At 44.3% G+C, this 14,202-nt stretch overlaps 1 protein-coding gene across 1 annotated transcript in view; it reads left to right on the top strand.

The window, feature by feature from the left end:
- Positions 1-14,202, top strand: part of INTS6 (integrator complex subunit 6) — a 446,084-nt gene that overhangs the window by 323,747 nt on the left and 108,135 nt on the right. Inside the window, exon 13 of the mRNA XM_069205444.1 lies at positions 1,114-1,240. Coding sequence (XP_069061545.1) covers positions 1,114-1,240 — 127 coding nt within the window. The remainder of the gene's footprint in view (positions 1-1,113; positions 1,241-14,202) is intronic.

Below are 14,202 nucleotides of genomic sequence, written 5' to 3'. Positions count from 1 at the left end.
CAGTGTCCAGCACATGCATTTAAAATGGCTTCCCTGTGCATTTACTATGTCTTAGAATCGATAGACATAGCAGTGGCATATCTGCTCATGCATACATGCCCTCACATGTGCCTGGATGCACCCTGCTTTAGGGGTGACTTAGATCTGGCACGTGTAGTGTTAGGTGACCTGACACACAGGGGTGTGTGACAGGTTGTGTTTTCAATTTGGTCTGCATCAACACACAGTCTGCAGTGGCAGCAATTGTGTGAGTTTGAAGGGTTCCAGAGGGTGGCACAATTGGTGCTGCAGACCTGAGAGACTTTCCTTAGTACCCCAGGCCCTAGGTACCAGGGTTACCATTTACTAGGGACTTAGAATGATAGCTAAACAGTCTGCCAATATTGGAGTATAGAATAGGTGGAAGTGACAATAATGCAAGATGTGTGACTCAATATAAGTGGAGCATTTATAATACAAACAGAATAAGACTGGTTTTTGAAGCATGTGATAGGAAGGTTAAATGTTATATCTGATTAGTTAAGTGTACAGTAACTGAAACCTGCAAGTAACAGCAGCAGTGTGTCAATACAGTGTACATAACTGTAGAATAAATAATAAATTACTGTAATTACACTGGCCATCTTTCCTGACATTGGTTTCTAAAGAGCTGATAGCATACTGGGAGTGAAGCATTAGTAGATCATTGCCATCTAGTTAAGAACAAGGCCTAACAACATAGTTGCCACCAAAGAAAGACACACTTTACCTCAGACACCATTTAGGTTAGAGGTCCTTCGCTGGAGGATGTCTCTCTCCTTATGGAAAAGGAGAGCCTGTAAGCATGGTCAGGTCAAGCGACTGTACTATCCAGTTTGTGTTTTTCAGTGGGGTGGCCATCTGGGTAGGATACTTTAAAATATCTACTTGCCTTGCAATGATTTGATTCCTATGCTAGGAGCAATGAAAGTGTTAGAGAGGTTACTGAGAGGGTGGTCAGAGGCTGGCTCTCATTCAAGCCCCTACTACTGCAGCTCAATATTGTTAGTGGCATAACCCTAAAAAACAGCATTTACACATTGTGACCTTTGTAAAATAAAATGTAACATTTGTTTTTCATTTGTATTCCTGTAGGATTTAAAACCTCAAACCTTCAGAAATGCTTACGATATCCCCAGAACAAATCTGTTGGATCACCTGACAAGAATGCGAAATAATCTTCTAAAATGTACACGCAGATTTCTCAAAGGACAAGATGAAGGTTAGAAATAGGCTTTTATCTTCATGGCAGTTTGGACTGCTACACAGCTTACCTTAAATACTAGTAGGTGTAAGCAACAGCTTGTGGTCAGTTTGTGATGTGTAAAATAGTAATGGGTATAAAATATAGTTTAAATAAAAAAAATTATATATTTTTTTAAAAGGACTAAAGCAGAGTTCTGCGTTTCATAATTGTTGTCTTTAGAATTCTAATAATGTTTCTGTTTTGGATCTAGTGTTCTATTATATATTTAATTGGATTGGAGAAGGTTTCCATTGCAGGGTTTAGACATTTATCTGTAAAAATAGTTCCCATTCCGGAGAATGATTTTTTTGACTGCAAGAAAAATTAATTCCTCACCTTATTAATATCTTCCCAGTGCCAGACTGGATCCTATAACTTTTTTTCCATAGGATAAGCTCTCCAGCATCGCTAGGTGGTGCCAACCAGCCTTATCCATGACAACTCCTGTTGCAAATGTGATGTCCTCCACTTTTACGGTTTCTAATCTAGACCGTTCAGAAGCTCTTCTTGGTGTTTCACTGAGAAAATACTTCAGCTTCTCAATGACAACAAGGTCAAATGAATCCTGCCAAGATTTTAGGGTTAAAACCCAGTCTGAGCTTGTGTAAGATGTCCTTGTCAGACACACATGATGTCTGCTTGTGGCATTTTGGATCTGAACACAAAGCCGCTGTCTCTGACTCCTGTTACTTAATGCACCTAAATGCCGTCATAAAGCAGGAGCCAAGGCTTGTAGGGAATGGATATGTTGCAGCATTCTACCTTTATGTAAGTCGCCTGACGGAACGATCTCCCTTAAGATCTTTCCACAAAAAAACATTAAAAGTGTCATAAGAAAGACAATCCTCTTCACCTAGAGAACTCTCCTGCTTTGGAAATGTGCATACACCTTACTCTGTTTGCAGATGCTGAGCTCTTGCCATTGGAGTCCCACGTTAAAGATAAAGCCAAAATTTTAAACTCCGTTCGTTGAGGCCTTCCAGGTTGCTATGCTGCATCTCTTTAAGACGGCTCCAAAACCCTCAGGCCAATCCCTTAATGGTGGGCCTGATTCTCTGGGGTTTGACGACAGTAGTCCCGGCTCTTCATGAGACTGCACCACCAGAGGCTCCAGTCTCTGCTTCTCTAAAGATGTCAGAACCCCTGTCCTCCCTAGGGTGCCAACATTGGCGCCATATTTTACAACACCTTTGAAATCACCCATGATTTGAGTGATGAAATAGAAAGTTAAGGCTTGTTTTGATAATGAATTCATGAGTCCTTTGCCTAGGCTGTTTCCAGGAGCCACAGATGTACCCAGGTGGAAGAACGTTTTGGTTCAGACGTGTGCTCTTGTCATGAATAACAAAGGTTATAGTCGTAAAGATGATGGTGACTGGGAAGCAAGCTTATGATCTCACCTCCATAACATTAACACTAGCCTCGCCATGGATTTATTAAATGTAAGCATTTTGGACACCTCTATAGAATGGTTAGACCTTACCTCTCGGTTCATCTTTTTCGTGAGGATTCCTTTCCTACAGATTAATACTTAGGCTGTGTTTTGAACTGGATCAAATGCCATATGCCACCATGTTGCCCTGATCTGTGCCGTAGCCCAACAAGGAGGCTTCTATGACTACGGTACCCGGCACCCTTGGAGAACTGAAATGAGGCTCACAAGCAGATTGGAGGGACACGTTCAACAGTTCAAATCCAGATGGACTGACTTGAAGATCTTCACTTGAGCAAAAAGGCACCCCTGCTGGGGAAACCAATGCTTTGTAAGACAGCGCTGGCTTCCATCCTACGTCAGCAGGATGCACAATCCATTACACCAAGTAGGTTGTATTGAATCGAGAGCTATGTCTGCATCAAGCGCCAAAATCCTCTCCCGAATATCTGCATTTCTCTGAGGAGTGGAAATCTTCATGTCGTCTGTTTCTGGTACCATTATGGAGGTCAGCCTTTGCTTGGATGTAAGATCAGACTTCTTGGCTTAGAGTGTAAATTCCAAGTCAGGGTGAGTGGTCCCAGTGCTCTGACAATGTTCCTTACCAGCACTTGAGATATACCTTCACAGGACAGTTGTCCAATTATTGACAGTACAGTGACACTTCTACTACTGCAGTTTTGTTGAAACGTGCAGTTCTTGGGCCAAAATGCAGGATGTTAGCTGATACACCACAACCAACCTCGGGTAACATCTGCGGTGAGGGAGCATTGGCAGATGAAAATAGGCTTCCTGAAGGTTCTGGTATGCAAGGCAGTTCTCCGCATTGGAGGCTAACAGGACTTGGTTCAAGGAGACCATGTTTAACTTGTCCTGCTGAATGAACAAGTTAAAGAGATGAAGGTCACAGATGGTCTTGCACTTTATTCGTACTTGGGGACCAAGAAGTAAAGAGATTAGAATCCTGCATCCCTTTTTCAGAGCCATCACCATTAGTGTCCATTTCCTTACCATTTGAAATTATGGACATTTTTGTGTACATTCTTAGCTACTAGAAAACCTGCCACAAAATCCATTCATCTAGCTACCTGGATCGAGATTGTTCATTGCTATTGAAAGGTCTGCATCCATTTCAGTCAGGCCTTTCAGATCTTCTGCAATTTACACTCTTTTGCCCAAGAGGGCTTGACAGTGGCTACTTTAAAGGTTTATTTTTGTTCAGGCCGATCCACCTTTATCATATCCCTGACTTGCCTTCTCTGTTTAGATTGCCAGTATTGACTACTTTTTTTCTTTTTGTTTGTTAGGCTCACTGTCTTTGTTCTCTCCTACTCCATTTATTGATCCTCAATGGGATCTGAATCTTATGTTGACTTTTCTCATAGCATTCCATTCAAGTGCATGCACAGTTGCCTGGTTCAACTTCTCAATGGTGGCAGTGACTTCAGCTCTTAGTCAGTGAACATTAGGCTTTTTGGTTTGACCATTCACAGTATTCTTCCCAGATAAATTGGTTCTATGGAGTGGCACTTCTTTTGACCAAAAGCTAACTGCCTTACGCAGGGGCGAGCCCATCACTCTTTGATCTTTTTCCCCACTTCTTAATCTTCCCAAAGGAGGAAGAAGAGACTGCATCGACAGCCTAAGTAATGCTGTATCATAATACATCGACTGCACGTGACCAGACAAAGTTGATCAGCTCTTTGTGGGCTTCACTGTAGCCAAGAAGAGCAAGACAGTGACCAAACAGAATGTTTCACATTAGATTAGACTTTATATTAACATATGCTGACCCTTGGAGAAGGAAGACTTTCTGGATGTCCGCTCCAAAGACTGTTGTGTTCGGTTTGTTGCTGTCCTAGTTGTTCTTTCAATTATTCTCTGCAAGCCTCAGTCTGGCATTGAAAGAGAAGCTTCTGTGCTATGATGTAGGTGGAGTCACAGTTGATCATTATGGTACCACTTGGTCACACTGTAGAGGGATATTGCTGGAGAAAATTTCTGGTTTCAGTATGGTGAATGGAGGCTATTCATAAGTTGAGTTTCTGCACGAAGATAACGTATCTTCCATCAATATACTTACATAAGTTAATTAACGTTTTCATTTTGAAATAGGTGAGGGATTACTTCAAGTATCTGAGAGCAGTAGATGACCCTTTGCAGCAGATGATTGTGAAACAAAAGTGTGATGACATAGACCATTAAGAGTAAATGATAGAACTTGCAAAAGCTAGTAGAGCAGTAGTGCACAATTGTTTGCGTGAGGTGTGAATTTAGGTATAAAGCATGTTGGTTTTACAGGAGTCAAGGATTGTCTTTGTACATTAAGGCAAACGTATTGTACATCCTCTTACGGGTCTGTGCTTTTACATAATAATGTTTCTTCTTCTTCTAGTCCTAACAGTAAATAAATCTAACCCCATGACTTATAACACATTTACATTTGTATTCATTTAACCAACAAAAAAGCAGACAAAATGGAGAATGCTTATGTAAAAATGCACCCCATAATTCAGTAATGCGGGAAACACAATTCAGCAGCATTACATGTACTAAATGTTCCCTGTTAAAGTATTCTCTCAGATTGCTTTAGAGGATTCTCACCCATTCCTCAAAGCCTTGGACAGCTCTCATCACCTCAGTATTAGCTGTCCTACGAGGGTTGTGTTAAATATGTTAATAGATAAATACTAAACATCATGTCATTTGCTTGTTTTTGTGTAGGGAAACAACCATGGTTCACTATAGGCATTATGAAGAGCTCCAGGGGAAGTGCTTTGATCAAGAGCCCACCTGGGTATAAGGTCTCTCCTAATGACCATTCAGTCTATATAAGTACCAGTGCCAAATTCCATCGAGCTAGTGGGCAAAGATAATTCCTAATTCATGAAAACATTTTGCATAGTGAGCAATGTAAATTTAGATCTGCATACAATCTTTATGATTGAAGTAATGACATTCTACTTTAGATGCGAGAGAACTAGTATCAATGTGGAATAAGGTCAGATTTGTCTTTGGTCATCCGTTCACCCTTCTGATGATCACATCTGTATGCCCACCCTCACTGCAATACAGTGTTTCTATAGCCCACTTTCTGCATTAGTTGTCTGTTAGTAATATTCAGTTTTCAGCTTTGAAAATTGTAATTTACCTGTCAGCTGTGTCACCTAAATCATCTCACCAATGCAAGATGCAGTAATAAGAATTATCTGACTATATTTTATTGTTTTCAAAGCAGTTTCTTGAAGTTAAATATAGAAAAAGAACTGTAGTGTGATTGATAGACGGGCCAAAGAACTTCAGGTTTTCCTTATCACAAAAACTATTTTCTTAAGCCCACTACCTCATTCTATGTGTTTTGAAGCCCTGCAAGCGTATAAAACATACTTGAAATGATCCCCATGCTAGGAATTATACCTGTGATACAATACTGTATTTCTTGATCCTGCTCAGTTCAGCAGACAGCATTCAGTGTCGAGGAAGGAAAGTATTCTGCAGCTTTGGATCCAATATACTCTAAATCTGTGCCCCTATAGGCCGTGCCCCATTTCTTTGTGTGTCAGTTGAGGGGGAGACTCTTATGTAAGCACTGCTCCCTTATGTCTTGCAATTTGCACATTATTGTTCTTTATCCCCACAGCATCAACTACTGTTTTTTGGGTAAATATGTACTTGCTGTACATGATCTTCTGAGGGGCATTACTGTCTCCATTTGTAGCCTTGCTTTTGTCATCAGCCTTTTGGGCACCGAGAAGTACAATCCAGACTTTTTTTTTTTTTTTTATATAAAAATGTCATGTTTTGTGCATGTCTAAGCCCAATCCTGATTATGTGATATTCTCCAGCATTGAATCTTTCATAGACTCACATGCTTGAATCTTCCCTGTCACCGTGGTGGGAGTACCATGGTAATAAAGACTAGTAGTGCAAAGAGAAGCATTGAAAACACCACCAAAATTAGTTGGCTTCGTTAACCAATTCACATTATTTTGCTAGAACCAAAATGCAGCAAATCTGAGTGCAGCTCCTTGAGCACTCTTCCCCTGCAAGGCCCCCATACCTCAGATTTCTAACCACACATCTGGTGTGAGAGAGTCTCCCTGAACTCTGCTCAGTTCTATAGTGCATCCGGTCAACTTTGAACTTCAGATTTGTTCTTTAAGCAGCATTTAGGTTACTACTGTGTAGATTGCTGGCTATTGATCATGTCAGAATGGTTTTCGAAAAGACTGTTCAATGGTGTTTGTGGATGTAGATACATGTACTCTGCATACTCCTGCCATTTATTGTTGGGTCCAGAGTAGTAAAAGTTGTTTTTCTCTGAAGAAGTGTTTTGAGTCATGAGATCGAGTGACTCCTCTTCTCGGTAATGCGCATGGACATCGACTCCTCGATTAGATTGTTTTCTCTCTGCCGTCGGGTTATGATTTGTGCGCCTCCTCTCTGTCTTTTTGACTTAGTTCAGTGTGGTTTTCAATCTCTTTTCCATTCCAGAGATAATGTATTGGGGTGCAATTTCCATCTTAGTTCTTGCTGTTCTTTCATCGGTTCAGGCTTTGACCGACTGCCCTTTTGGGCATTAGCACCCATCTTGGGCCAATATAGACGCCTGCAAGTCATTTCAATCTAAAAAGAACCTTCAGGACTGAAGGGCTTGTCGACTAGAAATGGCTCAGAAGATGCTGGGCGACACCCTGGATCTCTTCGGGGAAGAGCTCGCTCAGGAGAAACCAACCGCTCAGGAGTAGGAAGCTTTTTCCATCCAAGACCGCTCAGAGACAGATGTGGAGTTAGACATCAAGAGCCAATAACTTTCCTCTGCCCAGCGGATGAGTACTGTGGCCCCTGCTGTCTCACAGAAATCCTCCTAAAAGGCCCTGAAGCCTTTTCTAGAGGTCACCAGTCCACCACTGCCATCTGGCCATGGTTGGTACTGAAAGACTGTTTCGGCCACCCTGCCTTCTGACTCCACACCAAAAAAGGCCACAAAGACTAAAGCCTCAACCACTGCTCGGACCTCGAACAGAGAGGATGTTTCTGTATCGAACTGAACCTCGGGACCAATCAGACAGCTGACAGTTTTGACCTCGACGCCGACCAATATACCGAAACTCAAACCTTCAGCGACGAAGCCTTCGGAACCGAAAACTTTGGGATGTAGGGAACGAGGCCAGTCTTCCACCAGTCCTTCTCCAGTCAAGCCTGTTCTTGAAAAGGTGGATACTAGACAGTACAGACTTCAAATTCAAGAAGGCACAGGCTGAATCATCGCTACTTCTTCTCTTCTGCTTCCAAAAAGAAAGTTAACTCTTGAGGAGGCTCTGGATGTTCCTGTCCCTCCAAAGAGGACAAGGCTTCTAGCATAGTTTGCTTCCCTTCCCCAACATTGCCTCCTTCTCCACCACCATCACCTCCAACCCCTTCCCACTCACTGCCTCAATCCCCTATATAAGGGGATAACACACCTCAGGGATGACCGCAGTCTTAAACTTGGGGTTTGGGGGTCTTCCAGACGACACAAATCTATAGGATGCTTTTGATCCTGATGCCATTGCACCAAATGACACGGATCTCTACCCTGCTTGTCACTCCGCTCCAGTGACACACTATCCTGTCAGCAGGTGGTTTCTAGAGTGGCTGCATTTCACCATGTAGAGCTGCACAAAAAGTCCATCAAAGATACTCTCCTCCACATATAGGGACACACAATTGCTTCCCATGCTCCCTGTTATGCTTAGACATGCAGAGGACATATTTAAGGAACCTGTGGGCTCTAGAATCATCACACCACAGGTGGATAAAAAATTTAACACAACCCCGTCTGACCTACTTTATAACAGGGCACAGGTACCACCCAATTGTTTAGTGGCCACCATCACCTATAAATGGGCTAATAGTCAAGCCACCGGGGACTCTCCTCCCCAGAGAAGGAAAGTAAAAGGATTGATGCTACAGAAAAGAAAATGGCGGCTACATTGCCAATTCTCAAATCCTTTATGATTGTGCACTTTGGGATGAGATGGCGGAATTGCTAACACCACCAAGGCCATGGGGTCCCTCAACTCCCACACAAAGGGATTCCTTTTGTCACCCTGGGCACAAAAGTACATAGAAATCCTCCACTGTAGACTTCCGTGTTACAAAGCAGGAAGCCCCAGCCTTCTCACGGTAGAGGCTACTTCAGAGGCTCCTACCGGTGGTCGAATAACAAAGGGAGAGGAAATAGTGCCACCACACACGGATCCTCCTCTACTACGAAACACTGACCACCTATACATACCCCCCCCCTTTTTTTTTCTTTCTTTTTTTACCATCAGGGGGACAACTCCCAAGAGTTTCATACCGTCTGGGTAACCATTACCACAGACATATGGGTACTTGCCATTATCGAACATGGCTATTGTCTGGAGCTCATTATCACATCCCCCAACATTCCCCCTCGCACCCACAGGTTATCACCGGAGTACTTAGCACTTCTCAAACAAAAGGTTCAAGCCCTTCTTCTCAAAGGGGCCATAGAGCATGTTCCTCCTCAAACCAAGGTTCAGGACTATATTCCCTATACTCCCTGGTTCCAAATAATGATGGGTCTCTCAGACTAATACTGGATCTTTGACTTCCAAACAAATACATCCTATAAGAACACTTCCACATGGTCACTCTTAAGGATGTCATCCCAGTTCTACAGCAAAGCAACTTTGACAGCTCTAGATCTAAAGATCGCTTATTTTCACATACCAATTAACCCTGCACACCAAAAACACTAAGGATACGTAATTGCAGACAAACATGATCAATTCAAGGTCCTTCCCGTTGGAGTGACTTCTGCCCTCATGGTTTTCACAACATGTTTAACAGTAGTCGCAGCACACCTTTAAAGATACAACATCCGTATATTCCCTTATATGGACAGCTGGCTCATCAAAGCCAGTACACTGCACCGGTGTCAACAACACGCTCGGATGACCCTGGATCTCCTTTACAAACTGAGGTTTACTCTCAACATTCCCAAATCCCATCTACAGCCACTACAAGTTCAACCTTACTTGGGAGCAATTTTTAACACAGTGATAGCGTACCCCAATCCAGCTGACATGAAGAGTTTCCAAAAACTTCTACCTCAGTTTCAGGAAAATCAGCTCTATTCAGTGAAGAAACAACATGCTTCTTGCATTGCCATAGTCCCTCATGCCAGACTATACATGCATCCTTTACAGCAGTGTCTGTCCTGTCAATGGTCTGTCACAGGGTCACCTGTAAAATTTAGTTTTAGACCCCCAAACTCACTGTTCTCTGCAGTGGTGGAACACCAAAAGCCTCTTGAAAAGGCAGCCTTTTCTAGACCCTGTTACTCACATCACATTCACCACGGATGTATCACGGACTGGTTGGGGTGCTTCCCTCCAAGACTTGACAGTTAAGGGTTATGGGACACCAAACACTAGTCCCTACACATCAGCTACCTGGAGCTTTAGGCAGTATTCCTAGCAATAACAGCTTTCCTTCCTCACCTTTCTCACAAGATTGCCCTAGTCCAGCTGGACAACATGACAGCAATGTGCTACTTATAAAAACAAGGGTGGGGAACATGGTCTTCACAACTATCAAACCTTCTCAGACCACGTATGTAGGAAGTTGGCTCTGTATGTACTATTTTAAAGTAAGAAATAGCATGCACAGAGTCCAAAGGTTCCCCTTAGAGGTAAGATAGTGGCGAAAAGCGATACTTCTAATGCTCTATTTTGTGGTAGTGTGGTCGAGCAGTAGGCTTATCAGAGGGTAGTGTTAAGCATTTGTTGTACACACACAGGCAGTAAATGAGGAACACACACTCAAAAGACAATTCCAGGCCAATAGGTTTTTATATAGAAAAATATATTTTCTTAGTTTATTTTAAGAACCACAGGTTCAAGATTTACAAGTAATACTTCAAATGAAAGGTATTTCACTCAGGTTTCTTAGGAACTTTGAATCAACACAATATCATGTACAGTTTTGACAAAAATGGCAATAAGCTATTTTAAAACTAGACAGTGCAATTTTCAACAGTTCCTGGGGGAGTTAAGTATTGGTTAGTTTTGCAGGTAAATAAACCACCTACAGGGTTCAAAGTTGGGTCCAAGGTAGCCCACTGTTGGGGGTTCAGGGCAACCCCAAAGTTACCACACCAGAAGCTCAGGGCCGGTCAGGTGCAGAGGTCAAAATGGTGCCCAAAACACATAGGCTTCAATGGAGAAGGGGGTGCCCTGGTTCCAGTCTGCCAGCAGGTAAGTACCCGCGACTTCGGAGGGCAGACCAGGGGGGTTTTGTAGGGCACCGGGAGGGACACAAGTCAACACAGAAAATACACCCTCAGCGGCACAGGGGCGGCCGGGTGCAGTGTGCGAACAGGCGTTGGGTTTGGAATAGGTTTCAATGGGAGTCCCAGGGGTCTCTTCAGTGAAGCAGGCATGGGTGGGGGGTGCTCCTCAGGGTAGCCACCACCTGGGCAAGGGAGAGGGCCACCTGGGGGTCGCTTCTGCACTGGAGGTCAGATCCTTCAGATCCTGGGGGCTGCGGGTGCAGTGTCTTTATCAGGCGTCGGGTTCTTAGAAGCAGGCAGTCGCAGTCAGGGGGAGCCTCTGGATTCCCTCTGCAGGCATTGCTGTGGAGGCTCAGGGGGGTCAACTCTGGCTACTCACAGGGTGGTAGTCGCCGGGGAGTCCTCCCTGTAGGGTTGTTTCTCTGCAGGTCGAGCCGGGGGCGTTGGGTGCAAAGTGGAAAGTCTCACGCTTCCGGTGGGAAACGTGCAGTCCTTTAAAAGTTGTTTCTTTGTTGCAAAGTTGTAGTTTCTTTGGAACAGGGCTGCTGTCCTCTGGAGTTCTTGGTCCTTTTAGATGCAGGGTAGTCCTCTGAGGCTTCAGAGGTCGCTGGACCCTGGGGGACGTGTCGCTGTTGCAGTTTTTCTTGAAATGGGGAGACAGGCCGGTAGGGCTGGGGCCAAAGCAGTTGGTGTCTCCGTCTTCTCTGCAGGGCTTCAGGTCAGCAGTCGTCCTTAGTCTTCAGGTTGCATGAATCTAGTTTCCTAGGTTCTGGGGAGCCCCTAAATACTGAATTTAGGGGTGTGTTTAGGTCTGGGAGGGCAGTAGCCAATGGCTACTGTCCTTGAGGGTGGCCACACCCTCTTTGTGCCTCCTCCCTGAGGGGAGTGGGGCACATTCTTATTCCTATTGGGGGAATCCTCCAAAATCAAGATGGAGGATTTCTAAAGGCAGGGGTCACCTCAGCTCAGGACACCTTAGGGGCTGTCCTGACTGGTGGGTGACTCCTTCTTGTTTTTCTCATTATCTCCCCTGGACTTGCCGCCAAACGTGGGGGCTATGTCCAGGGGGCGGGCATCTCCACTAGCTGGAGTGCCCTGAGGCATTGTAACACGAAGCCTGAGCCTTTGAGGCTCACTGCTAGGTGTTACAGTTCCTGCAGGGGGGGGTGTGAAGCACCTCCACCCAGAGCAGGCTTTTGTTTCTGTCCTCAGAGAGCACAAAGGCCCTCACCACATGGGGTCAGAAACTTGTCTCTCAGCAGCAGGCTGGCACAGTCCAGTCAGTCCTGCACTGAACAATTGGGTAAAATACAGGGGGCATCTCTAAGATGCCCTCTGTGTGCATTTTTTTATAAATCCAGCACTGGAATCAGTGTGGGTTTATTATTCTGAGAAGTTTGATACCAAACTTCCCAGTATTCATTGTAGCCATTATGGAGCTGTGGAGTTCGTTTTTGACAAACTCCCAGACCATATACTTAATATGGCCACAACGGTACTTACAATGTCTAAGAATAGACTTAGACACTGTAGGGGCATATTTCTCATGCAGCTATGCCCTCACCTGTGGTATAGTGCACCCTGCCTTAGGGCTGTAAGGCCTGCTAGAGGGGTGACTTACCTATGCCACAGGCAGTATTTTGTGTGCATGGCATCCTGAGGGGGATGCCATGTCGACTTTGCCTTTTTCTCCCCACCAACACACACAATCTGCAAGGGCAGCGTGCATGTGTTAGGTGAGGGGTCCCTTAGGGTGGCACAACATATGCTGCAGCCCTTCGAGACCTTCCCTGGTCACAGGGCCCTTGGTACCACTGGTACCTTTTACAAGGGACTTATCTGTGTGCCAGGGGTGTGCCAATTGTGGAAACCAATGGTACCTGGTTAGCAGGGTCCCAGCACATTTCTCAGTCAAGTCAGCATCATTATCAAGCAAAAAGTGGGGGTAATTGCAACAGGGAGCCATTTCCTTACAATGTAGCAGTGTGCTCTTCACCACCACATTCACCTCTTGACGGAGTATCTTTTGGCAACGGACAACGACTTTGCAGACCTGCTAAACAGGATGCAGCAACAAGTTCACAAGTGGGAACTTCAGGTTCCAGTCATACTTCAAAAGGTGGGGTACTCACATATATTTTTTCGCCATAGCAGAAAACACAAAATGCCCAAGCTTCACCTCCAGGTATCCACACCCACTATCCAAGGACAACGCTTTAGGGATGAGTTGGTCAGGGATATTTGCCTATGCTTTTCCACCTCTCCCTCTCATTCCATTTCTGGCCAAAGAATCAGGCAAACATCTCTCAGTATGATTCTTGAGGCTCCCACCTGGGCATGCCAGCCTTGTTCACCACTGTACTAGATCTTTCAGACCCCAACAGGCTGGACCTTCTCACCCAGAATCAAGGTCAAATCAGGCATCTGGACCCAAGGTCGCTCAACCTTGCAATATGGCTCCTGAGGTCATAGTTTGATTATCTAAGTTTTACTGCAGAATGTAGGAACATTCTCAAGGAAGCCCGCAGATACACCACTAGAGCCTGTTAAGCTGCAAATAGAAACGTTTTGTTTGCGACTGCCAAAAACATTAGTCCTGTCAAAGCCACAGTACAAGACTTAGCTATCTGCTTCACTTGCAGAAAGCAAATCTTGCCTACGCTTCCATTTGCTTAGACCTTACATCTTGCAGCTATAGCTGCAAATCTCAAAAATACAGAACACATTTCCTTATTTAGAGTTCCAGTAGTAAAGGCTTTCATGGAAAGACTATAAAACAGGTTATTCCACCTGGGGTGCCTCCAGCCCCCTCATGGAACCTAAACATTTGTACTCACTAGACTCATGGGTCCCCCAGTCGAACCTCTTCACTCATGTCCACTTCAATTTCTTTCATGGTAGGTGGCTTTCTTAGTCTTAATCAGTCTATTGAGCTCCCTATTTTTTTCCCTGCAACCTGGTTCCATTGTGGAAAGAGCCCTACACACGCTAGATGTCAAAAAGGCTCATGTTTTATATAGCCAGAACAATAGACTTCAGGAAAACCAAGCAACTTTTTATAGCCTTTTTCCCACCTCATAAAAGTAACCCAATATCTAAATCAGGCATGGCCAGGTGGATAGTCAAATGTATACAAACTTGCTGCATTAAGGCCGAAATACTTTAACCTGTTTCCCCCAGAGCGCACTCTACTTGAAAAAAAGG

Source organism: Pleurodeles waltl, chromosome 8 (assembly GCF_031143425.1).
Source record: "Pleurodeles waltl isolate 20211129_DDA chromosome 8, aPleWal1.hap1.20221129, whole genome shotgun sequence".
NCBI lineage: Eukaryota > Metazoa > Chordata > Amphibia > Caudata > Salamandridae > Pleurodeles > Pleurodeles waltl.
This window is presented reverse-complemented; position numbering and strand designations above follow the sequence as displayed.